Source organism: Gossypium hirsutum, chromosome D12 (assembly GCF_007990345.1).
Source record: "Gossypium hirsutum isolate 1008001.06 chromosome D12, Gossypium_hirsutum_v2.1, whole genome shotgun sequence".
Taxonomy (NCBI): Eukaryota; Viridiplantae; Streptophyta; class Magnoliopsida; order Malvales; family Malvaceae; genus Gossypium; species Gossypium hirsutum.
The window spans coordinates 60031948-60058962 of record NC_053448.1 but is presented as its reverse complement, the minus strand read 5'-3'; the positions used below and the strand labels follow the sequence as shown (position 1 = coordinate 60058962).

Genomic DNA, 27015 nt, shown 5'->3' with positions numbered 1-27015 from the left:
CGCGGATCCTTCTCTCGGGTCGGGACACCTTGCAGATCAGTGCCAAAGTGGTGTCGTTTTGAGGCCACTGAAACAGACTCCAAACGACGTCGTTTAGAGGACATATAAAAGAGAAATAAAATTTAAACCTTTATTTTTGCTGTTTTGTTTAAAAAAAACAAAAAAGAGAGGGCTTTTTTCTCTGCTAGGCTTCCTTCTCTGGCCACAGATCCACTCATCGGACTGCCGTCATCTGCCGCCAACAACCACTGTGCGTGGCGGTCGAACCCTTCCCAGATTAGTTTTTTCTTTTTTTTACTCTATTTTAATACATATATTAAAAATAAAACAAATATCTTTATATATATAAGCAATTTCGAAGAGGAAAACAGAAAGAAAAATAAGAAAAAGAAAGAAACCTTTTTTGATTTGCTCTCTGATTTTTTTGTATTCCTTTGAATTTTTTCGTCCCCCTCATTTAGAATACAAAAACGGAGTTTTTATAGCCCCAAAAATCATATTTTACAAACTATTTTTCCTTATATTTTTTTGCTTTTAGATTCTTCTAGGCTATTTTGCAAGTACAGACGTGATGTACGGAGCGGCGCGCATGGGGGAGGCGGCCGCAGTTAGGGCGGCGTGGCGCGCTAGGGAGATTGGAGGCAGCGGCTGAAGCTTCTAGGGTTTCTGTTTGCTGTTTTTTCTTTTGTTTTGGGCTTGTTTGGGTTATTGGGTATTTGGTTTAGTTGGGTTTGGGCTGATTTGAGTTTTATGTTTAGGCCTGCTATTTTATTGGGTTTGTAATTGGACTTTCAAATTTTGATTTTAATTGAATTTGGGTTTTTTAGCTTTGGTGTTTATTGATTTAATTGGGCCCAGGCAAATTGGGCCAATTACAAAGCACAAAGAAAAACAAAAGGAAAGTACTATGTTATTGGATGGGTGAAAAAGTAATTAAGCACCAAAAGTGCTTTTGGGAGAGAGAAAAGCTAAAATTGTTAACTTCTCCTTTTTAGAAGTGCTGTTGAAGCACTTCTGAAAAACTAAAAATTTCAACCAAAAGCAGCTTGTTCTGCACAACTTTTCTTCCAAAAGTGTTTTTGGAGTCAAAAGTGCTTTTTTAAAACAATGAAGAATAAGTAGTGTTTTCCTTCTGGTCGTTATAGCGTAGCTTTATTTTGCAGGCTTAACAATAGTAATTGCAAGACTTAATTTTTAAGGGTAAATTACACCTTTAGTCACTGAACTATGAGTAATTTTTTATTTTGATCACGTAACTAAAAAATGTTACAATTTAGCCACTAATGTTTTCGAAATTATTTTTTGGTCACCCGACTGTTAAGTGACACATTTTTAGTTGGTATAATAATTTTAGATATCAATTTTTATACTTTTATGTTATATTGACCTTGATTATATATAAAATGATAAAATTTTAAAATTCTTTTTTTAAAATTTAGAAATAAAATAGATAAAGTGAGAAAAAAGAGGGAAATTTATTTTTAAACCTTTCAAGTTTTCTCTCTATAATATTTGTATAGAAATATCCAATACCCATTCTTTAAAAAACATAAAAAAAATAAAAACATTAAACAAAATTCTTGGTTTTCTGCTTTTTTCTTTCTTTTTATGTTTCTTGATATAGCTTTTTCGTTGAAAGAAAAGAAAAAAATTCATATATAATTTACTTTTACAATTTGGGTTTTGGAAAATAATTTAAATGAATTAAAATTTTGAATTGAGTATGGAAAAGAAATTTTGGTGGTATATTTTTGTATTTTTTTTGTTAGAAAAATGCACCAGAGTCTATTTCACAAGTGCACCAGAGTCTATTTTACAAGTATCTGTAATATCAATTATGGATGTTTTTCAATGGCATGAAACTCGACTAAAAAATATTGCAATTTTGGGTTTTTTTCAATTTTTTATATTTTTAAGTAATTTTGATTTTTTAAAATAATTTTTATATAGAATCGGGTCAAATTGACAAAAAAATGTATTTGAAGACTAAAATTATTAACATACCAACTAAAAAAGTGCCACTTAACAATTGGGTGACAAAAAAATAAAAAATATTAGTGACTAAATTGTTACTTTTTTAATTAAGTGACCAAAACGAAAATTTACCCATAATTGAGTGAGTAATAGTGTCGTCTACCCTTATTTTAATTAAATATACAATGCATCCAATTTTTCTTCAATAAAATTAGTCACTAAACTATGGTAAGTTTTCTTTTTGGTTACTTAACTAAAAAAATTACAATTTGGTCACTGAACTATTCAAAAGAATTCATTTAAGTCATTGAGTTGTAAAATCGATGCTTTATAGCTTTCTCCATTTGCACTCTTTGCACCAATCGAAAGGTCTTTTTCCTCTTCACTTCTATAGTTCAATTTTTTATGAAACAATTTTAGACATCACGAATTTATGAACCAAAATTTAAATAATCTTTTTTTTCTCATCTCCGACATTGACTATCAGATCGACTTGAATTTGAGATGTGTTTTTCTACTCATCAATGTGTATTGATCCAACGTATTGATTAATAGTTGATTGAGAATCATTGGTAGAACTTTTTAAAAAAAGAAAAAGGAAAAACTTAACAACTCAGTGACTTAAATAAATTTTTTTTGAATAGTTCAATGCCTTAAATAAAAACTTCGAATAATTTAGTGATAAAATTGTAACTTTTTTTAGTTAAGTGACCAAAGCTTACCCATAATCACTAAACTCATTGTGTTATTTACCCATATATTATACATGTGTGTCAAACAGTATTTTAACGGCCAGACAAGCAATTGGTTAGGAAGTTAATAATCCAGTGACTAAAAAGATAATTTTAGAATAGTTTAGTAATATTTTATAAATTTTTAAAGTTAAATGACTAAAATGAAATTTTTTAAATAAATTAATGAATAGTTCACCCAAGTAATTAACATAAAAAAAGGTAGAATAATCGGCATATCCTACAGTATGTCTATTTATGGTTTTTTTCAACTGGATGCATACAGCAAATAAAACCAAAAAAAAAAAAAAGAAAAGAGAAAGAAGAAGAAGAAGAAGAAGAAAGAATGGGTTTTGTGCGATTGTGTGTGTTGTCTGTTTGATTTCTTAATTTCTCAGAAGGCAATTTATGAAAAGCGGGACTTGCTTAAATGTAGCTTTCGGGCTTATATTTCAACCTTTAGTGAACTATTTATATATTTGTAAAATGCAATTGAAGATAATCTCTGATTAGTTGATATTTTGTTTTAGTAATTGCGTCGATATAAACAACTGGCCTGCAATTTTAAGACCAGGTTTTGCAGTTTTTTTTGTTGTCGTCTAGTGGTATATCAAATGTACCCGTGGCCGTGCCTTTATAAGCAACCTGAATCTCTGCTACTCAAAGATACGATAAAGAGGAAGATATTAACTATGGCATCAGGAGCTTCCACCGGTGCTGATAAATTGGGCAGTAGAATGAAGCCGTCGTCTAGAGGACACCATAGATTCGTGGGAGTTAGACAAAGACCATCAGGGAGGTGGGTGGCTGAGATCAAAGACTCTTCGCAAAAAGTCAGGCTTTGGCTTGGAACTTATGATACCGCCGAGGAAGCATCTCGAGCTTACGACTGTGCTGCTCGGGCGTTGCGTGGGGCTAATGCCCGTACCAACTTCGAACTACCTGGTCCTCAGTTGGCTTCTAGCTCGTCTAACAACCGTTTAATCTTTGATATTCTGCAGCCTTTCTCATCTGAGAAAGCCTGTGGGAGTGATGCTGGTGGGCTTCTTGTTGGTGCACTTCCCAAGTTGCTTGATGCTGGTAAAGGGAATGGAGTCCTTTCAACTGCTAATTCTGCTGGTTTGCAACTTAGCGTTGCTTCTGACCCTCCTCTCAGCAACAAGAACTTATGCCTAGAATCAGGAAACATGAACCTTGTTCAGGGTTTTAGCAAGCCTGAGCTTGCCATAAATCATGATCAAGCATGTGATGGTCAATCGGCAGTTGGTCAAATAGAGGTTCAATGGCATCAACTCCAAAGTCAACCGACATCTATGGCAAGCTCTAAGTGGTCCAATGAACCGTCATTTGAAGAATTATGGGATTCACAGTTGACCCTTTCCCCTCTGAATGGCTTGTTTAATATCTCAACTTCGATCACTGCTACATCAACATCAAGAGGACACCAAAGATGGGTGGCTGAGATTGATGACTCTTTGCAAAAAGTTGGGCTCTGGCTTGGAACTTTTAATACTGCTGAGGAGGCAGCTCGAGCATACGATGAGACTGCTCGGATATTGCATGGAGCTAATGCCGACACCAACTTCGAGCTGCCTCAATCAGCTTCAAATTCGTCTGTGAATCGTGTCTCGTTTGATAACATTCAAGTTAAAATTTATTTTATGCAAATATTAATTAAATTACATTTTAGAATTTTAAAATTTTTTTGAATATAATTTTGAAATTTTATTTTTTATATAGTCACGAGACTTGCTCCCTGAATCGACAATCGCGAAACTTTCCAATAAACGTGTTAGGGGTTCTGGTGATTACATGAACAAGAAAAAGCTTAAAGCTATCAAAGTAAGTCTTTAATTTTATCATTATTTTATGTTTTGTGATTTTTTAACTATATCAATAATTGTTTATCTTCGTGTCCTCTAACTATATATATTATCGGAAAATTATTTTCTTCTTTTTTGCAGAAAACTTGTAGGGACAATGCGTACAAGTTTTGGCATATTGACGCTGGGTTTTGGTCTCAAGCTATTGGGTGTGGTGCAAGACCAAGACCACGTGTTTCACCTTCGACCAGCAATTCACACTGCCATTCAGATGCAGCGAGCTGCACTCCTTATGTTCCTACTGTTTCCCAACAGGGGTCGTCGACGACACAACAATTTCCTGAAGAAGTGCAAACATTGAAGTCTAATGTTTCCAACATCATGACGCAGATGGCGCAAATGAATCAGACACTGTGTAACATTCAGCGGATGTTGGAGCCCATGATGCAGTTACAACAGCGGTCCCAACGGCAGTTCCAATTTGTTGGTGGCGGAGGCAGTCATGTAGGAGCCGGTGGTGGCAAAGAGAATAGCCCTCCTCAGTGATGCACTTATGATCCATCCCATTTCCTATTATAATATGAATGTTTGAATATTTTATTTTAAAATGCTATTTTTTGTAATTTAAATGCTTTGTTATTTTGTGTAATTAAAATGTTTTGTTTTTTAATATTAATTAATTTCTTTTGGTTTGATTATTTCATTTTTGAGATTTGCTTGTTTGATCTTTTTCTCTCTAGAATTTTATCTTAAAGATTTTAGGCCTTGGTTCAAGAACTATGAAACAGGAATATATATTTTTTTAAAATGTGATTGTGAAGACACAAATTAGATTTTTTGTTATAAGAAATTATTGTTGTTTGATAGTTTGTAGAATCCATACTATTGTATGTACTTTGCATGCCTTTGTCCATTCAATAAGATTGAAATGAATGAAATACTCACCATTAACATTTTAAATGATCATTTTTATAAAAATAGTTAAATTTTTTTTATGAAAATATTGATAACATTACACGATAATTCTGTAAATTCATACTTTATTTCTTTTAAAATTTTAATAACTTTTCTTATATTTTTATTCAAACACACGCATGTTGCGTCTTATTTAAATGGGATAAATATTAAATTTATACATGAGCTTTCATTTAATGTGTAATTTTGATAAATAAACTTTAAATTGGTACAATTATACACATGAAATTTGAATTGTGATTTATATGTATACATGAAATTTTGATTTTGATTCAATTATACACATTTAAAGAAATGAATACATACATTATTTTCATAATGGATTAATATTTTATTTGTGTATGCAATATATCAACGTAAAATGGTGTTAATTTAATAATATTGTTAGTGATTTGTGAAAATTGAATCAAATTAAAATTTTACGTATAAAATCATACAAAATCAAAGTTCATATATGACATTGCACATTAAATAAAAGTTCATGTTAAGTTTTGATATTTTTCCCTATTTAAATTGAATTAAAATATTGCCTTAACTTAATCCAAGGTGTAGCAAACTCTAATGATTGAGTTGGTATCACCCTCAACTGGGTCACCAACTCATTAAGAAGTTCAGAGAGTGTCCTTTCATAATTAAAATAAATAATATTATTCGAGAGTATTTTAATATTTTCACTTTATAAAAAAAAACTAATAAAAATATGCATAGCGTGAAATTTGAACTCACACCAATTATATTAGTGAAATCTTTAATTTACCACTCAGTTAAAGTTTTACTTTAATATTTTTATATATTTTAATTTTATTATGCACACTTTAATAGCTCTATCAGTTGTATATCTATACTTACTGTTAATAAAACCGTTGATTGGGTTGTTGTCACCTTCAACCAGTTCACCAACTCGTTAGAAAGTTACGAGAATGTCCTTTCATAATTAAAATAAGTAATATTTTAGTCTTTTCACTTTATAAAAAACCAATAAAATTATGATTAATTAGTTTCAATCCATACATTTCATTAGTTATTTTTTATCATATTGCTCTTTTGACACAATATCTAGAGTTAGGTATAACCCCTCCTAAACTCATAAATAGGAGGATAATGCGTTTTAACGCACTTGAAACCATATTCTCCTACATTATTGGCAACAATATTCATACCAATCGAGTTAAGACCCAATCGACTATTATATGTTATTTTTAAACACACATACATCCTTTAAATCTACAAGATTTTTAGTTTGAAATAAATGAGGTGAAACGTTAAATGGTAATTAAAAATGGTAAAAATAATTGGAAAGAATATAGATTGCGTAGCTAACCCGTTAATCTTATCTAATTTTCTGTCGTCTACAAGTAAATAGCAAATAAAATTATAATATACAAACTAAAAAACAAATCACAAAAAACAAATAAATCATTAAAAAGGGAAATCATAGTCACTTCCTATGGTGGTTAACTCCTAAAAGATAAAGTGATTTAAGAAAAAATAGGTTTCATCATCCTTTCATTTTTCATGTCTCTAAAAAGCTATATAATAATGGAGTGTCTACGTGGATATATCCTTTTTTCTTATTGAAATCTGTTCAATACATCATTTTAAATTTACTGATATTTAAAAAAATATTTAATATATATAAATATTTACAAAAACAGGATCAATGAAATTAAATAAATTTTAAACATAAAATATTATCAATTAATTTCAAAAATGAAAATAAATGATTCAATAAATTTACCAAAAAAAAGTTACCCCATAAATTTTTTTAATATATATTAGCCTCAAATTTAATATATATAATTACTTTAAAAATTGTATATTCAAGCTTGGTATTAATTTCGACAACACCTACTTCTAACCCTTATAAAAAAATAATCCCAATTTTTACTGCTCTATTTTAAAATTGGAGTTGCTGACTTGATTCTACTTGTAACAAGAATAAAATACAACAAATTCATGTTTTAATTACTGGCTACTGTATTTTTAGTAATTGCCTCGATATAAACTAGGCCTGCCGCAATTGACATCCCAATATTTTAAGCCTCGGGTTTTGCCATTTTCTTTGTTGTCGGCTGATGGCATACCAAAGATTCCCGTTCGAAACCCGCCGTTATAAGAAATCTAAACCTCGGCTACTCAGAGGTTCGATAAAAGGAAGAAATTAACTATGTCAGTTCCTATCCGTGCTGATGTAGTGGGTGGTAAAAAGAAGTCATTGTCTAGAGGACACCATAGATTCGTGGGAGTTAGGCAAAGACCATCAGGGAGGTGGGTGGCTGAGATCAAAGACTCTTTGCAAAAAGTCAGGCTTTGGCTTGGAACTTTTGATACCGCCGAGGAAGCAGCTCGAGCTTACGACGATGCTGCTCGGGCGTTGCGTGGGGCTAATGCCCGTACCAACTTCGAACTACCTGGTCCTCAGTTGGCTTCTAGCTCGTCTACCAACCGCTTTTCATTTGATAAACTTCAGCCTTTCTCGTTTGAAGAAGCCTGTGGGAAGGGGGGAAGTGATGATGGTGATGGGTTTATTGGTGCACTCAAGGCCAAGTTGCTTGATGGTAAAGGGCTTAAAGTCCTTTCACTTGCTAATCCTGCTGTGGTTCCTCCTCCTCAAAGAATTGGAAACATGAACCTCGTTCAGGGTCCTACCAGCAAGCCTGACAGTGAGCGTGATGGTGAAGTTGCAGTAGGTCATATTGAGGCACAATGGCATCAACCTGTTCAAAGCCAAACACCATCTATGACAAGCATGATTTGGTCCAATGAACCTTCATTTGAAGCTGCAACATGGGGTGCACAGATGAACCAAGTCCCTCCCAATGGCTTGTTCGATATCTCTACTTTGACTGCTGCTACATCAACATGGCCACTACCGGGGACAGCTGTATCGACGATGGACTTGTCGTTTCCAAACCAGTGCCAAATAGAGTTTCCGGTGAACATGCCGATCTCCCAAATCGATGGAACAACGACGGAAGGTGTTTGGTCATCGGAACAGAAGTTTCTTCAATGTGACAATAACACTTTGAGCGGTCCTATTGGCTCTTGGGGGGATCCCTACTTGTATGTTTCGTCTGTGCTCGATTGATGTCAATCCAGTCACAGATTCATCATGCATGATTAATACAATTCTTTCATTCTCTATTTCTTTATAAATTGTTGTACAACAACATTCACCAATTAATCATTCTTTGCTTTGTGCTAATTGAATCTCAATTAAGCTGCAATTTGAATGCTTCTTTTCATGGAAAAAACACAGAATATGAAAAATCAAATACTAATAAGACATCTTTCATTTCAGAAAAAACCCTCCTCTAATTTACATGCAATTATATGAAAAAATACATGTGTAGAATTACATGACTCTACAAACTTGTTGATATCTACCGGGTGAACTAAAAGGTGCCAAAACTTATACTTCGAGACACTTTCCTTAATAATGAAAGGTATGGATGAAACTATCAAAAGGGTCACTAACAGTCATCAAATTCTTTCTTAAACGTGGCTGAGGGAACTAATGCTAGATTTAGAGGCATAACCAGAGGGAAAAAGAAACAGAATATTGAAATACTTTTGCCAATATTTTAGGAACAAATATAGTCAAAATCTTCCTTTAGATTTCTAAGTTGCTTGAGAATGTGTAAGGGTACTGAATGAGTGGACCAAGGAGTTTTTGCTATTTCCTTAAACATTTTATATTTTTTCATGTTATTCCATAGCATAAAAAGGTCAAAAAGAGAGATAGGTGGGTCCAATTTAGCTGCCATTCTAAGATAGGCAGTACGGTGTGGTGAGTCACAAAAGTTGACAAACGAATGGTCGTGGTCACAGCAAAGTTGTTTTCTTGGCATCTAGAATCATAATCTCTTTCTCAATGTCTGAATAATTTAAGGAAAGTAGGAAGGGTGGAGAAATTCAGTAGAAAATCTTATCCGAGTTTTTCATTTTTTTTTTTAAAATACTCGTGTTAGACATGTACCTAAATCCAGGTAATATCGGTTAAAAGCCGAAACCCGAAAGCATCCCTTGCATGATCTTTTACATGTAAACCACCAAATCTGCAGAATAACACCAGTTTTCTAACATGAAGGCTTGATGGCTACTTTAATTTTTTGATTCTGGGATAACTTTAACCCAATTAACTTATGATCCATGTGGAATATGTGCAGAATGATTAAATACTAAATGCAGGGATGAATTCTTTTTTTTAGAGCATTTTACCTGGAATAAATGCCAACTATCCAAAATATACAAAGATGGAAAATTAGTTAAAGACTCGGTGGGAACAATTTGTTGAGATTGGACTATAAAAGTTAAAGATGTTTAGCCTTTATTGGATAAAAGAACATTTAAAAGTAAACGTGTAAAAGTTGAAAAAACACTCAGCACTTGGATTGAAATTGAAGAAAGGTTCAAAGAGCAAATAGTTAGATTTATTTCACTTCAACAAAAAATCAAAGATGAGGGGAGGGGGGTGCATCCAGTTCTTGGATATCACCATCTCTTCCAACTATCAGTGGGTACAAAAGATTTGACACATTGTTCTTGCGTCCCACGTTGTAGGGTCTCTTCTCCTGTTTCAAAGATCAAGTATTTGATGCCATGCATGAGAGTATAATTTTTTTTCTCCTACACCCCTAATCAGAATTTCAGAATATGCCCCCCTATATGATGAAATATGATGAAATATTATCGTAAAAACTTGACTAGTATGAAGATCAGGAAGAGCTAGTCGACATGCATCGATGCTTTTTTTTCGATATATCTCGCCAGGGGCCTGGCAAAGGAGGATTCCAAACTAATCTCCATTAGGATCATTCAAACAAAAGTGATAAAAAAGAAAGAAAGATGAGAATAATTTTATTAAACTATTGCTAAAGTTGGTTGCTTAAAGCATTGATGTGATTTGAAGAATTTTAATCTTGCTTTCTTCCCACTTATTCCAGACTCCGTCTATTTAGAGCTCTATAGATTTTCTATTTGTCTCTCAGTTCATACACAAAAACAGTCAAAGAGAGAGGTAGCACCTGTTGCTCTTACCTTTAGTTCTCTTGATCGCTGGTGTTGTTTGATTCAATGGCTGAATTGAAAAGCTGTAATGAATGGAACCCTTTTTTCCTAATGATAGCAATAGATTTTTCTTTTGCTGTGGTGAATATTCTTCTTAAGAAAGTCCTTGATGATGGGATGAACCATTTGGTTCTCATAACATTCCGGTTGTCAATCTCTACAATTTTCTTGGCCCCCATTGGTTACTTTTGGGAAAGGTATATGAAGCTCTCTCACTCTCCATTATTCCCTTTACCTTTCCTTTTCATAAATTTTCACAATTTTTCCAACTTTTTTTCATTAATTTCAGCAGCTGATTAAGCACTGACATTGCTTGCAGGAACACCAGGCCAAAGCTCACACCGCGCATTTTATGTTACCTCTTTTGCAGTGCAATCGTCGGGTTAGTTTATATTTCATTATTCAACTATAGATTCATGGATATCATAACAGGAAAATCTAACTTAGTAATTTCCTTGTAGGGCCTCACTAACGCAGTACTTCTTTCTCCTTGGAATTCAATACACATCCGCTACATTCGCATGCGCTTTCGTCAACATGGTACCGGTTGTCACGTTTATAATGGCATTACCATTCCGGTATCGATGCGAATTTATCCCTTGTTTTAAACAGGTACTATGTTCTTCTGCAAAACTTGGCTACCAATCCTCTCTTGTACTGCAGGATCGAAACTGTGAACCTCAAAAGCAACAGTGGGAGAGCCAAAATACTCGGTTCGGTGATTTGTGTCGGAGGAGGCTTGCTACTAACACTTTATAAAGGAAGGCCTTTGTTCAAACACCAACACTCACACGCTGTGGCTCAAACTGTGGCGAATGTCGTCAAGCTGAGCCCTTCTAGAAGGGCACAGAGGTGGACTATTGGTTGCTTAGCGCTGGTAGTGGGAACCCTGTTGTGGTCTTCTTGGTTTATCATTCAATCATTTGTTGGAAGAAGATACCCTTGCCAATTCTCCAGCACTGCAATCATGTCTTTCTTTGGTGCCATTCAATCGGCTGCCTTAAGCTTGTTTACAAGCAGGGACCTTTCCATGTGGATACTGAAGGGAAAAGTGGAAATCATAACTGTCCTCTATGCAGTAAGTTTTAACCTATGCTATCCAAACTCAGTAAGTTTTAACCACATACTCGTGTTTGAATATATGCCGAACATGAGTACTTTTGGGTAAATAAAGAGTCCGAGAAACAGAGGTTTTAACCCAACCACGGGTGTTGGGTCGAGGAGTAGACGAAAGGCTGGCCTAGGTATATGCTGCCTTGTAGGTTAGGCTAGCTTTCTTCACCACATCTTTTTCCATGTTACCATTCAACCAAAAGTATAAAAAAGAGAGGCATAGATTCCAACTTCAATTCTACGTATCCAAGCTTCAATTCTACGCATCTTTTTTTTTTTTTTGTAATTTTGTATTTCCTGGTTGCAGTACAGATAACATTAGTGTCTCTCCAGTCCCTGAATAAACTATCCAAATAGATTCCATTGACCAAAAATGGAGAACATTACAAACAAAATCAGTACTTTCCATTCCCCGATTTTCATGCTATTGTTTTGTTTTTGCAGGGAATGATCGGGTCTGGCTTGTCGTATGTCGGCATGGCATGGTGTGTCAAGAAGAGGGGTCCGGTCTTCACAGCAGCCTTTAGTCCACTTGTCCAGATAATGGCAGCCATGTTTGACATCCCCTTACTCCATGAGCAACTAAATCTTGGGAGGTAATTAACTATCTCATGTCCCAATTAATCAGTATATTTGCTTATGTACTTGCAAGCTGATGAATGCTCGACTGCTAACTTTCTTTCCTGCGACACTCCAATGAACAGTTTGTTGGGTTCGATCATTGTCATTCTCGGATTGTATATTCTTCTTTGGGGCAAGAACAGAGAGATGCAGAACTGTGCTTTGAAAATTGCACAAGAAGCCAAAGAGATTAGGGAACAAGAGGTTCAACTACCGGTCATCACAGTTGCTTGCGATTCAAGTTATCCCGAGACCAAGTAGCATTTTGCTGCCTCCTGTTCAAGTTCATTTCTTTGTGGTATTCAAATAACCCTCTTAATTAATACCACCAAATATGTTTTCAACTTCCCTTGTTCAATTGTTCCACAACAAGGAAATCAACATCAAAAAAAGTTTTACTTTTTTTAACAAGTTTGTGATGGATGATAAAGTTTATCAAGGAAATTTAAAAAAGACAATTCAAACATAACCCTGACCCTATGACTAACTTAATTTGATCCTCCAAGTTACATAGTGCTGTTTCACATGGAAAAACCATGCTTGAGCGATAAACCTTGTTATCAAATACGGTATCTCTGGCACTCGAGTAATATGCTTATCCATCGGTTTATGACTGCTACATATGTTGAATTAAGGTATATATGATGGTAGCTTTTCCTTCAGAGCCTACACATTGTTATAATAAATTAACTGATATTGAAATGCACCATCTAGACTTGTTCATTCCTCAGTTCAACTGAATCCCGATTGCATACCGGGGGTTCATAGACTTTGCGGTCTCTGATATCTTTGTGCCGGAAATGTCAGTTTAGAAGGGCGATAAGAAACAAGTGATAGACCATTTTATTCATCACAACAGGCCTTCTTATTGCAATTAAAGACACAAGAGGACAAGTATGAACTTGAAAGTTCAAACACTCTATCATTATTTGGCTAACAATAATGCAGAAAACAGCCAAAATGGTATATAATCAAAGACATAATACGAGAAGAAGCATAGTAAAACAATACAAAGATTTATAGTATGCAAAGTATATTGGGACAAGACCATGTTAATCCGAATCGGTAAGTTCAGCTTTGGCGGAATCGTTTTCTATTTTCTTTCCCCTCCTATGCTTATCTGTTGACTTCTTGCCTTCACATTCAGGAACATCCGAGACGTCCAAATGAACGCCGGGATCGTTGGCGTTATAGCTGCTCTCGAACATGATCGAATTGTTAACAGCTTGGAAATTGCTGTTAACATAGGTACTCCATTCATCAGGCTCCCCCCCAAGTGAAATCCCATGAGGACTGCTGGATTTCTCATCCACCTCGCTTCGCATTGTTGCCCCGGCATTGCTTCCTGCAAGCGTGATGATTCCAACACCATGCAGATCGTCATCACCATCGTCTCTGACGTGGCTCGATCCCGGTTTATGAATACCGGCAACACGGCGAGTAATGGCGGAGACCATGTCTTTGACTTCTTTATCAAGTAATCTAGTATGCTTATCTCCTTCACCAGAGGAATGGTCAGGCTTGCATGTTTCCAGAGGCATTATTTAGCAAAACAAAGAAAAAAAAACAAAGCAGGGCAAATTATGATTTGGAGTTTGGAGCTGAAACTGAAATAAACATTTAAATATAAGAATAGGTGTAGGAAGAAAAGGTCTGTTTGATAGGGAATAAAGAAATGCCTTCCATGGCAATTCAAGGATATTTTTTTTTCAATTTATTCTCAGATTAAAGCAGAGAGATTACTTGAGTATTGGTTAAACTGATACAGATTATATATACTTTTGTCACTCTTACGCTCTTCTGATATGATTTTATTTTTCATTGAAGAGATTTGAAGGGAAAGAATCGTAGTGGTAGAGGCACTTGTCAAAGCGTGCCATTCCATCCTAGTATTCATAATAACTCTAATTCCATGAACATGACACCGTTCTCTGCATTGAAGTTGTCTCTTTGAGCTTTGATTTTTCATTTTTCATATATATAAAAAATAAAAGATCGGCTTCGGGTAGGGCAGAGCTGTTTCCAATTAAATTTTTTGAATTTGGATCAGATAAAAGCATTAATTTGGTATTGGATATTTGGGTGGGTTATCGGTCATTGAACAATCCACACGGCTGCATCAAAAGCTTGTATTGATTCTTACGTCTCACCAGGACCTCAAAGAACTCCTTGGGCCTGCATTGGCCCTTATGAATATATAATTATTTAAAATAAATAAAAAATAGGTGGTTTTTCTAACTTGCTTGTAGAGATTTTTTTAAGGTGCGAATAATGTAAGACACTACAATTACAAGCACAGCAACAGTATAAAGTATAGCGAATAAAGAATAAAAAATAACTCACACATGGTACAAGCATAGACTTGATCATGAGTCGGGTCGGGTTCATGCAGACGAGTTCAACTCAAAAAATGGTTTAAAATTTTACTCCAAGTTCAGCCCAGATTAAAAATGTTAAACCAGAGCTCGACCCAGCCCACTCATTAATTTTTTTTAAGATTATTCTTTTATATGAAAACAAAATTAAAAACAAAAAATACACTAAAAATAGTAAAATAAATGTTTTTCAATAAATTGAAAAGACATTACAAAAATACTTTATACTTAAGCAATAAGATAGTTGTAATTTAACCATCAAATCTCTCTAAAATAGTTACAAAATTAACAGTAAAACAAAAGTTATACCATATTCAAACAATTACAAAATATTAACAATATGGTAGCGAAATAATAGCAAAAACAAAAACAAATAGGAAGTTTATGTTGATTCGAGCTGAATCCGAGCCAAAAAAATTCTACTCGAGGCCCGGCCCATTTAAAAATGAATCTTATTTTTTAGTCCAAGTCCATTTTTCAGGATATAATTTTGTCCAAATCCTTTCACTTTTCAAGTAGGCCTTCAAGCCTGGATAAGTGACCCTATTCGTGATCAGGTCTACACACCCACAAAATGAGATAAAGACTCAAATATCATAAATGTGTATAATAAAACACGAATCTGAATTTATTAGAGACTCAAGACCTTTGCTTTAACCAACAAGTTAAGGCCTCATTTATCTTTATTTATGTTAGTCCATAAAATAATAATGGTATCAATAATGTAACTATATATTAAATAAATGTTTACATTATTAATTTTAGAATAATTATATGGTATGTTATATATATTTTTTAATTTTTTAAAAAAATATCATGTGTTTTTAATTAACATTTAAAATTTTTAAAATAAAATAAAATAAGACTGTTTTTTATCAATAAAATTATGAAACGAATAATACATCTCACGTTAACAAGGACCGACATGATAACTATTAACTTAATGTTAGTGTTGAACATCTACTTCTTTAATAAGGTGAGCAGTCATCCAAGTCTTCACTCTCCAAATCTTCTTTAATACAGATAATTATTGGCTGTCCCAAATGCTAATTATGGATGATTAAAAAAGAGATGGAATACCACACAAATATCTTGCCTGTCTTAATGCCTTGACATGCCAAACATGCAATCTACATTTAATACTATATAATAAGCCAGATGAGATGGGGTTGATAGCTACCCGTCATTCCCCTTGTGTACCAAATTTGATTGCCCTTAACAATAAGTTAGAGTAACACCATTTTCACCGTCATTTTCGGGGTTTTTTTTTCCTTCTAAAAAAAGCCAGCTTTCCGCAAAATTTTTTAGCCACTGATATAAGTTAGCAAACAAACGTGGAAAGCTAAGTCAGTGATCTAAAATTAAAATCTCTTATATAAAAAAAATTATTTATTAATCTTTTAAATTTCGGATTTAAATTTTATAAATGTATCAAAATTTAATATGACTTATCAAAATCTCTAATTCGAGGTTGAATAGATTTTTTAGAAGAGAAAAAAAAAAGAAATAAAAAAGGCTAAAATTTGCTTTTAGTCCATGTACTTGTATATAATTTGATATTTGATCCTTAGATCTTATTGCTTCAATTTAAAAATCTTTTTGCTAATCATATGCTTCCTCATATGAGAAGTGAAAACAAAGTAATTATAATTTTAAATTGATCAATTTTGATAGAAAATATTTACTATTTTAATGATTAGACTGAAATTTTCAAAAAAAAAAAGGATGAACTTAATTTTTTAACTTTTTAAGTATAGGGATTAAATATTTAATTTTTTCAAAGTTTAGAGACTAACAGCATATTTTAACCAATAAGAAAATCTCAATATTTTAGAACAACACGAAAGGGAGGGAGTCGGTCCGGTCCACCTTACCCCGTGGCGTTGCGTTATTAAAAACGAAAGATTCTTCGTCTGTTGGTTAACCCAAATTGTAGTTATTAATTCGTAAATTTCTTAAAAAAAGAAGAAAAAAAACCGTCATCTCTATTTAATCAGTATCTTATAGTTTCTCTCTCCACTTTCTTCTACGGTTTCTTGTTCCTAATGTTGCTGTTGTTTGTTCAACTCTCGACTGTCAGCAAACTCATCAGTGATTCAAAGGAAACAAGCATTCTTAGGTGCAGTCTCCTCACTTTTCTGTATAGAAATTTAAACGACACTTTTACTCCTTTTGTTTATGTTTATGTTTTTTTTTTAATATTGAAATTTCAGTTTTTCTGAGCTAATTTTAAGGCTGAAATTTTAAGTAGTGCATCTTGTTATTGGGTTATCAATGATGGGTTGCTTTTGGTTTCATGGTATTTTATTTGAATTTTTTCTAGTTTAGAATCAAAGTAATGAAACTATGGAACTATCTGTTGCATTCTGTTTGAAGGGTTTAAGCCTGGTCTTTTGCAGTTTTTCTTGTTAAAACTGAGTTACCTCTAGGGTTTTGAATTGACTGGCAGTTTTGATGGGGTTTTATTTTTTGAAATTAACAGTGAGGGTGTTGTGGAAATTCACGACAATTGAATCTTTTAGAACCAAAAGGAGATAAGTGTATACTCTGTAAATTATAATCAGATGCTGAATGAAGGTACAAATGAGACTAGCACCAGAGCTAGTTACCACTCCGGTAATTTACCTGAACCTGACCTTGAGAAGCAGGGAAACAACCAGGTGTTGCCTCAGGATGGAGGACTGCCAGGCTCGGTTAGGGGTTCAGCCTGTGAGTCCAGTCCCACATTGTTAACCATCGTGGTAACAAAGGGTGAGTCTCATGTAACTCAGCAGCCGATAGCTCAATTAAAAGATACGGAATGCGTTTTGGAGGAATTGCCTCGTGTGGCTCCTCAAAAGGGCTATTTTTTGAGGAACAGTAGTTCTGATGAGGAATGCAGGTATATCATTATTTTTTCATCTTCCACCAGTCTTACTTCATACATCCTGTATTCTCATTTATTATGCGCCTTTTGAAATTTTTGTTTCCAATATTTGATTATTGTTGAATAGGATGGACTCCTCGTACGAGTGTAGATTGTCACATAGTCTTGAGTATCTGTTAGCTATGTTCACTGAAGCCTCATAGATTAAAATCTTTATATGTTCAGGTTAATCACTTAATTGCCCTAAGCATTTCACTTAGTCTGGTGGGTAGTCTTAATTCTCCTGTTTATACTTTCTTATCATGTTATGTGCTAATGGGTGTTTATTTATTGTACTGTTTTGTTATAATTTGCCAAAAGAATGAGCTGCATAAAGGTTTTGGTGAGGTTAGATCCCCAGGAATAGGAATAAGATTAGGCTTGAGAAAAATAAAATGCTTCATTCCAGATCATCTTAATATATTGTGGTCAGTCAACAATCTTTTTCTTTGTTGAGTTTCCTAATTTACCCGTAACTCCACTAGAGGAGGACCTTACGTGCCTAAGCACTCTCCAATGCTCAATGCTCATCCTCCGAGTCTTTCAGTAGCAATATATATGCATGCCTGCCAACTGAGCTAGTACTCAATTGGCCGGTCTGTTAGCAATCTTAAATCTACCATCCCTTTCCTGGCCATTGACTTGTTTTTCTGAGATTAATCTTGAAAGCAATCTGTAGTATTGAATACTCTTTACTCATTATTATCTGTATTATCCTTCAGAGTTTGTCAACAGGAGAAGGAAGAAGGTCTTATAGATCTTGGGTGCCAATGTAAAGGTGGTCTTGCAAAAGCTCATCGATCTTGCATTGACACTTGGTTTCGTACAAAAGGATCCAACAAATGCGAAATATGCCAGTAAATTATTCAAAATATGATTTCATGTATTAAAATTAGCTTATTTGTAACCGATACATGATTCAGTTCACTGTTGTTGTGCAGAGCAGTAGCTGTAAATGTGTCAGCTCCAGAGTCCCAGCCCAGTGTAGGTATTCTGTGCTTAAGTGAAAGGGCTAGCAATAAAAACCTTAGGACAAGTTTGCTTGTTTTATTCAGTTATAGCCTACAAGGTGCTAGAAATTCAATATTATCATTTTTTTGAGTGGTGGCACTGGTGGTTTACTTCGCCAAAAAGAGAGGTTTCGTTGCCCAAATCAAATCTAAAGCTGGAAAATAAAACAAAGTCGAGGATAGAATGTGGTAGAGTTTGAGTATTATTTTGTTCCTTCGGCTACTATTATGCATGCCATGTGCAATTGTAGGCACAGAGAGAGAATAAAGAGCCATTATGGTCTCTGTGATTATGGGTTCTAGTATTTTAAAAGCATAAGTAATGTTATTGAGTTATAGTCCACAGCAAACATAGAAAACTATGTTTTTCGGTTTACTTGTAGCGTCTCATAGTCATACCTATATTGATCCTAAAACACGTTTCATGGTGCAGACAAATTACTGGGTTTGGAGAGCTGATCCAAGCTTTACACCACATGAACGTCAAAGGGTAAGTGGATAACTGCGCCTGTCTACTGGGATCTTACTTGTTCTTGAAAAATTCTTCCTGTTTTTTTTTTTTTTAAACTTCGCATCAAATCATTCTTTATGACAGGGTTGTTTTAGTCCTCTGTGGGTTGCATTTTCAATCCTAATTGGTGGTTTATTGTTGGATGTGTTAATATCCGTTACTCTTGGTGTCTCGGCACTACCTGTTAACATCATAATTGGTACGTACACCTCACTCATATTCTTCCCATACCTGTTTATAAAAAAAAATAACGTTCTTAGCAAATAGCTTTTATTCTTCATGATGTTGTAACTTGAAGAGACATTGTACAGGTGTTATTGTTGTCCTAGGACTTGGAACAGCCCTTCGACTTGCCCTCGAATTCTGCCATGAGTGGAGTATTAGGAGAGCCATGCAAAGGGTAGAAGTAAATGCGACTCTCCAGTATCATCCTGCTTTGTAGGTAAATCTGTATATAGTAAAATTCAAGCGTTATTTGTGTATATGACATTCAGCATGCTATTCAGGAGGGAACCCATTGTTTGTTACTGCTTACATCTGTACACCATGATACAGTTTGTAACATTCCCCTTGAATAGTTTGAGAACTCTATATATTTCCTGTATTGCTCATCTTCAAATGTTGATGATTTGTATTGGAATGGGAAGCTAGAAAGTATGAAAATTCCATTTCCACTGCTTTTGATGGAGGCTGCATTCTTTTGACTTAGGTGGAGTGGAGCCTGATTATGTTGAACAAGGTTAGGTTGCTGCTATGAGGTAAGAATTGGCAGATTTAATAGTTTGTTTGGGTTCACTTCTTTATTCAATGAAGAAAATGGTTATTAGTAAATATTGTTGTGATTTTGGTGAATGGAATGGAGACATGTGGGGTTGCGAATAAAGGTTGTGTGGGTTTCCAAGGCTGATGGAATCTTTTTCGAGCATCGAAGTTATATTAATCATTGTCAACTTCAACCTACTTTTATATAATATCCTGCATGGTTGAAATTATAATGGGAATAAATAAAATTATTTATTAAATTATTATAAAATCAAGAGAATTTAATCAGTACTTAAACTATGATTTTTTTCAAGTTGGTAACTTTTTTTTTTATTTTCACAAGCTTGCCGTTAAATCTTTTTCACAAATGGTATTTCGTTGCTCAAAGTGATATTTAAATTATTTTTTTTTTCAAGTTTATATTTAAACAATATTTTATTACCTTATCTAGAGTGATACTTAAACTAATTTTGTTACTCAAATTAACTCAATTGTTAAAAAAAAACATCTTTTAGCTAATCATATTATGATATAAAAAAAAATTTAACTAAAAACTTTAAAAGAAGTAAATATTATATCCTTTAAACTTTTTTTAAAAATTATGAACATATTCATATTTTTTTTCTTTATTCAAGAATTTTTTGGTGATGGAAAATTGAAGAAATCATTAAAAATTCATCTAAAATTTATTTTAGAACACAAAAGCCAGATTTTGGTGACATTTTTTTTTTAAATCTTGATTTTGATTCTTTTTTCACCTAATTCAAAACCTATGCATTACTTTTTTGAAAAATAATTTCATTCTTTTCTTTTTATATACTTGGCATCAAATAATTAATATTGAGTGAACTTTTATAACAAAAAACTTAAATAAAATATGAAATCTATTATGAATTTCTTATTAAGTGGATGTCCATCATGATCAATATAAAGTTTTGATGTGCTTTAAATTCTAATAGTTATTAGAATTAGATATCTACTTCTTTTATATTCTCTATTGCTTTCATATTTTCTTTGTTTTTTATTCTCCCCGTCTCTCTTTATTTTGTAACATGTTATCAGCATGATCTTGCTCAAAGTGATAGTTCCTTTTATCGACGGTCAAATTTATCCTTCGTGATTTTCAATATTTTTTACGGTAAAATGTAAAGTTTTTACAGGAAGTTTCTTTTATTTAATGTTTCATATTTGATTATTATTTTTCATTCTTCTTTCATTATATGTTATCATTATTTTGATTAATTTATTTTACTTTTTGTTCTTAAGGATGGTGAAATATTTGATACTGTTATTTATATGAAATCAAGAATATTTTTGAACGATCTCATGCCTTCTAGTGATGACGATGATGTTAAAAATCTTTAGATTTTGATTTGAAATCTCACGCATATTTGCGATGGTGATTATGAAATAAAGAATCTATTGGGATGTTTATAAGTCCGTCCTATTAAATTTGTTGTATTCCCCGAAGTGAATGTAAACATAAAGAAAGTAAAAGATATTATCATTGACCACTAAAACTACGAATATAGTATTAAATAAGAGCACAATGAGAGTTCTCAAGATAACTTAATTTATTTTATCAATGTGATATGAAATATTATTGGGTACATATGTGGCGTATGCCCAAATATTTTATTTTTGTTAATATTCTTTGAGGAAGAATATGAAAATGTAGTAATAAATTTTATCATTACAGATAGAAAATATTTATCTTATGTAGTACTGAAACAAACAAATATTTTAATATTTGATAGTACAAAATTAGTCGAAAGTTCTAGAAGAGCTAATATATTAATATTTTGTAATGGTTAATCCATTGGTTTTAAAATATATTTATAATGGATATTATATTGAGATTGTGAATAAGAAAAATATTATATTTCATATGAATCACTATTGTTATAAATATTTATTTTGAAATGATGAAAAAAAGATGATTGGATTATTACTTTATATTTATTTTATAATTTTTGTGATATTCTTTTATCATCATCTCCATTAAGGGGTTGAAAGTAAAATATTTGACTGTGAAATATTTACTTATGAATAATAAAATATGATAATTCTATCTAAAACTTATTATAGTTGGATGCACTTAAAGTTGCAAGTAGTTTTTTTAAACTGTGAGTATAACTCTACGGTATTCAAAATAAATTTTCAATTAAAATTACATGGTAAAATATTACTGATAAAAACTTACAAGAGAGAAAATTTATGTATGAAAAGTCATTGGTTATGTACCTGTTGTACACCTGAAAAATAAGATCCCCTCTCAAAGTTTGCTATTAATAGATTTTTGGGCATTTGAATAATTTGACATATTGCTTTATGCGAATACTACAATATAATTATTTAGAAATTATATTTATTGACTTAGTGGCATTATAGACTTCACATTGATTTAGACATTTCCAGTAGTAAATGCCACAATAGTACTTGTATGTGGATAAAAATTAAAAAGAATAATAATAAAATTATCAATTTGTTACAATTTAGTACAACTGAAACATATGTTAAAGTAAATCAGAAGTTTACTAATACAAATGCATGTATTACTTGACATGACTAGTTAGACCATCTTGGATCATATATGATACGAAAATTTAATTAAGAATTCATATGAACATTTATTAAAGAATCAGAACATTCTTTAATTTAAAAGAATCAGAAGATTCTTTAATTTAAAAGAATTCTCATATGTTGCTTATTCTCAATAAAAAATTGATTATTAGAAACTCACTAGCTAAAGTTGAGATTTAATGTCTTACATTTCTGAAATGAATATGGGCCTATTCATCCACCATGTGGATGGTTTTGATACTATATGATTTTGGTAGATGCATCTACAAAATAATCACATGCGTTATCAACTCGCAACCTTTCGTTTGAAAGATTGCTTATTTAAATGATTAATTTTAAATTATGCAATTAAAACAATTCATCTTGCTAATGTTGGTGAGTTTACATCCCAAACTTTCAATGATTATTGCATGTCAATTGGAATAAAAGTTGAACATCCTGTAGCTCATGTTCATACAGAAAATGATTTAGCTGAATTGTTTATCAAATGCCGCTAACTAATAGTTAAATCATTACTTATGAAAACAAAACTTCCTATTTCAACATGAGATTGTATTGATTTACATGTTGTTCATATCAAGCCATTAAATTACAAATACTCTCCATTACAGTTGTTTTTTTATCATGAGCTAAATATTTCCCATCTTACAATTTTTGGACATGCGGTATATGTTTCAACTGCTTCACCACAACACACAAATATAGGTCATAATAAAATATTGGGAATGTATATTTATATGAGTCTCCTCATAATATTTGAGCTATTAATTTGAGATTTAATTATAACATGAGTTGTCAGTTTTACCAACATTAGAGGGAGAGGTAAAAATAGGTCATAATAAAATATTGGGAATGTATATTTATATGAGTCTCCTCATAATATTTGAGCTATTAATTCGAGATTTAATTATAACATGAGTTGTTAGTTTTCCCAACATTAGAGAGAGAGGTAAAAAGCTGGATCAATAAATTACTTGAAATGAATTATCAATGTCTAAGATCTTTGTGCAAAGCAATGTGAACTAGAAGTTCAACAGATGATTTATTTTATAAATCAACTGTCAGATTCATTAAATTTCACATACCAGTTGAAAATGCTCCAATACGAATTGATGTCCTAATAGGGCAAATTGTTAATGTAAAATAAAGTAATTCATGCATGAAGCATGGAAGATCGGTTGGTTTCAAAGATAAAAATCCTTATAAAAAAAAGGGGGAACAAACATTCAAGATGGTCATATAGTGGAGGCGGGAGTTCTTAAAAAGACTCATGACATAACTAATTACAAAACGCAAGAAGAGGTTCAGGTACCTAAAAGTGAAAATGAAAATGATGAAAATAAAGAGATCTTAATAAGTTATGTCAATACGAGAAAAAAATGGAACAAAAACAAAATGTAGTTGTCGAAAACAATTTTGCTTATAATGTCGCTATTGAAATAACAAAATAAAATGAGGATCCTGAGCCTAAATCTACTAAGGAATGTAAAAAATAGAAAAGATTGGTCAAAATGGAAAAATGCAATTCAAGCAGAATTGAATTCACTTTTTAAACATGAAGTTTTTGGACCCGTAGTCCAAACACCTTTAGGTGTAAAGCCGGTAGGATATAAATGGGTATTTGTGTGAAAACAAAATGAAATTGATAAAGTCGTAAGATATAAAGCTCGCCTTGTAGCACAAGGATTTTCGCAAAGGTCCAGTATTGATTATGAAGAGACATTCTCCTGTGGTGGATGCAATCATGTTTAGATATCTTATTAGCTTGACAGTACGTGAAAAACTTGACATGCATCTAATGGATGTTGTTACATCCTATTTATATGGTACACTTGATAGTGAAATTTATATGAAAATTCTTAAATGATTTAAAATTCCGAAAAGATATAAAGTTTTTTTGAAAAAATTGCTCGGTCAGATTTAAAAAAAGTTTATATGGATTAAAACAATCTGGACATATGTGGTACAATCGTCTTACTGAATACTCGTTAAAAAAAAAGTTACAAAAACTATCCAATTTGACTATGTGTCTTTATAAAAAGGTTTGGATCAGATTTTGTGATAATTGCCGTTTATGTTGATGATCATAATATTATTGGAACTCCTGAAGAGGTTCAAAATACAGTAAATTATTTAAAGAAAGAATTTAAGATGAAAGATCTTGGAAAAATAAAGTTTTATCTTGGCTTACAAATCAAGCATTTAAAATATGAAATTCATGTTCATTAATCAACTTATATGAAAAAGATATTAAAGAAATTTTACATGGATAAAACAGACCCATTAAGTACTTCAATGGTTGTACGATTATTAGATGTGAATAAAGATCAATTTCGTCATTACGAGGATGGTGAATAGTTTTTTGGTCCTGAAGTTCCATATTTAAGTGCCATAGGGGGAGTGATGTATCTTGCAAACAACACAATACTTTATATAACTTTCGCTGTAAATTTGTTAGTAAGATTTAGTTCTTCTCCAATATGTAAACATTGGAATGAAATTAAACATGTATTTAAATATCTTAGAAGGACTATTGATATGGGGTTATATTATTCAAATGATTCAAAATCCCTATTAGTTGGTAATGCTGATGCTGGATACTTATTAGATCCACTTAAAAGTCGATCTCAATCAGTATATTTATTTATATGTGAGGATACTGCCATATCATGGCGTTCAACAAAGCAAATATTATTTGCTGCTTCTTCAATCATGCAAAAATAATTACAATGCATGAGGCAAGTCGAGAGTATGTTTGGCTAAGGTTGTTGACCTAATATATCCATAAGATATGTAATTTGACTTTACAATAAAAGATGTCAACTATCTTATATAAAGATTATGCAACATGTATAGCTCAATTGAAGGGTGGTTACATCAAATGTGATAGAACGAAACATATTTCATTAAAATTATTATTCACCCATGATCTTGAGAAAATAGGCGGTATAAATGTTCAACAAATTCATTATAGTGATAATTTAGCAGACATTTTTACTAAGGCATTGTCAACTTCAACATTTGAAAGACTACTACACAAGATTGAAATGCGTCGACTCAAAGATGTAATGTAATGTTGCCATCAGGGGAAGTTTAACAACAAGTTGTACTATTTTCCTTTAACCAAGGTTTTGTCCCATTGGATTTTCCTAGTAAAATTTTTTAATGAGTCAGCTTGTAATAGAAGATTGTGTACTATTTTTCCTTCATTAGTTTTTTTATTCCATAGGGTTTTTCCTAATAAAGTTTCAACGAGGCATATTATCTACCAATGGACATCCAATGGGGAGTGTTATGAATATCTTATTAAGTAGATGTCCATCATGATCAAAATAAAATTTTGATATACTTTAAATTCTAATAGTTACTAGAATTAGATACCTACTTCTTTTATACTTATAGTTTTTTTATTCTCCCCATCTCTCTTTATTTTATAACAAAATCTAAATATTAGGAAAAAATTTAGTGAAAAAATGGTAAAGAATTATAAATAAAATTATCTAACAGTTAAAAAACTGCATTAAAAAAAAAGAAAAATCATTGAGACAGAGAAAGTGTAAAATTTTGAAAAGTCAATTAGATTTTTTTTATAAATTGATTTCATTATATTTTTTTAATTTAAATTTAATTTTAAAATTACTACGTATCACAAAATGAACTAATTTTTTTAACATGATTAACTAATTTCTCTTTTAACAGTTGAAGTAACTTAGACAACAGAGTTAGTTTAAGTATTATTTATAACCAAAAATAGATTCAGGCACACCACTTTGAATAACAAAGTATAAATTAAATACCAATTAGCTAGAAAAAATATATAATTTAACTATCATTTTATGATTTAAGCTTTTACCATTCAACAAAACCTCAAATATTATTTATATCAACTTCTCAAACTATTTTTTTATTCATAAAGTAGGTATACATTAATTTAATATATAAAAATTATATTCAATTTAACATTTTATTAATGTGAAAAATGTATGTTAGAAAATGAATTTCATTAATCAAAAGCGATTATTTATGATCTAATACAACAAAAAAAAAATATGAATTGAACAAAAGGATTTGAAGCAAATATTAAAAAATAATAAGAAATACCAAAAATTCATAAACAGAGGGCAGTGGCGCTGGCGCACGAGTAAAGTGCTCTTTCAAAACCCAGAAAAAGAAAACAAAGGTCAAAAGCAAAAAGCGTAGCACTACTGAGATTACCTTTTTGACGGTAAGAAGAAGAGTCTTGTGGGAGAAGCTAAGCTCAGTGTTCTATTATTACAACCCCCACTAACTATTATCTCTCCTTTTGTCCATTAATTAAGGGCATTTCAGTAATTATACTATCTGGTACCACATTTTTACGCGGTGAACCAAAAGGGAAAAATCGCTGTCCACATTTGGTTATTATATTATACGCCGCAGCTCTTTCCCTTATTATATACGGGCGCTTAAATGGTTAATCAATCCCACGAATGATAAAGCGACACCGAAGCTCCTAATATCACGTGAGAGTCACGTGATGTGCTTGGATTGGATCACCCCCGTAGTCCATTTGTACAAAAAGA

The 27015-nt window shown here is 32.3% G+C and overlaps 3 protein-coding genes across 4 annotated transcripts; 2 read left to right on the top strand and 1 right to left on the bottom strand.

Moving 5' to 3' along the window:
* The first annotated feature begins 10033 nt into the window (after nucleotides 1-10033).
* On the top strand, nucleotides 10034-12713 carry LOC107937256 (WAT1-related protein At3g30340). The gene is made up of 6 exons (XM_041107536.1): nucleotides 10034-10770; nucleotides 10893-10955; nucleotides 11035-11151; nucleotides 11237-11651; nucleotides 12131-12282; nucleotides 12391-12713. The coding sequence occupies exons 1-6, from the start codon at nucleotides 10580-10582 to the stop codon at nucleotides 12566-12568; spliced, it is 1116 nt and encodes a 371-aa protein (XP_040963470.1). The 5' UTR covers nucleotides 10034-10579; the 3' UTR covers nucleotides 12569-12713.
* A 414-nt stretch (nucleotides 12714-13127) lies between these two features.
* LOC121224361 (uncharacterized) lies at nucleotides 13128-13991 on the bottom strand. The gene has a single exon (XM_041107537.1). The coding sequence runs from the start codon at nucleotides 13846-13848 to the stop codon at nucleotides 13360-13362; it is 489 nt and encodes a 162-aa protein (XP_040963471.1). The 5' UTR covers nucleotides 13849-13991; the 3' UTR covers nucleotides 13128-13359.
* Nucleotides 13992-16543: 2552 nt separating this feature from the next.
* On the top strand, nucleotides 16544-21075 carry LOC121224360 (E3 ubiquitin-protein ligase MARCHF2). Of its 2 annotated transcripts, XM_041107534.1 has the most exons (9): nucleotides 16544-16801; nucleotides 17165-17563; nucleotides 18310-18444; nucleotides 18529-18571; nucleotides 19031-19087; nucleotides 19193-19307; nucleotides 19420-19546; nucleotides 19818-19866; nucleotides 20933-21075. In XM_041107534.1, exons 2-8 carry the CDS (start codon nucleotides 17247-17249, stop codon nucleotides 19831-19833), a joined length of 810 nt encoding a protein of 269 aa, XP_040963468.1. In that variant the 5' UTR covers nucleotides 16544-16801; nucleotides 17165-17246; the 3' UTR covers nucleotides 19834-19866; nucleotides 20933-21075. The 2 variants fall into 2 exon arrangements, with proteins under 2 accessions (XP_040963468.1, XP_040963469.1); XM_041107535.1 differs by lacking the exon at nucleotides 20933-21075 and having other exon boundaries at nucleotides 19420-19550; nucleotides 19818-19991.
* Nucleotides 21076-27015: the final 5940 nt, after the last annotated feature.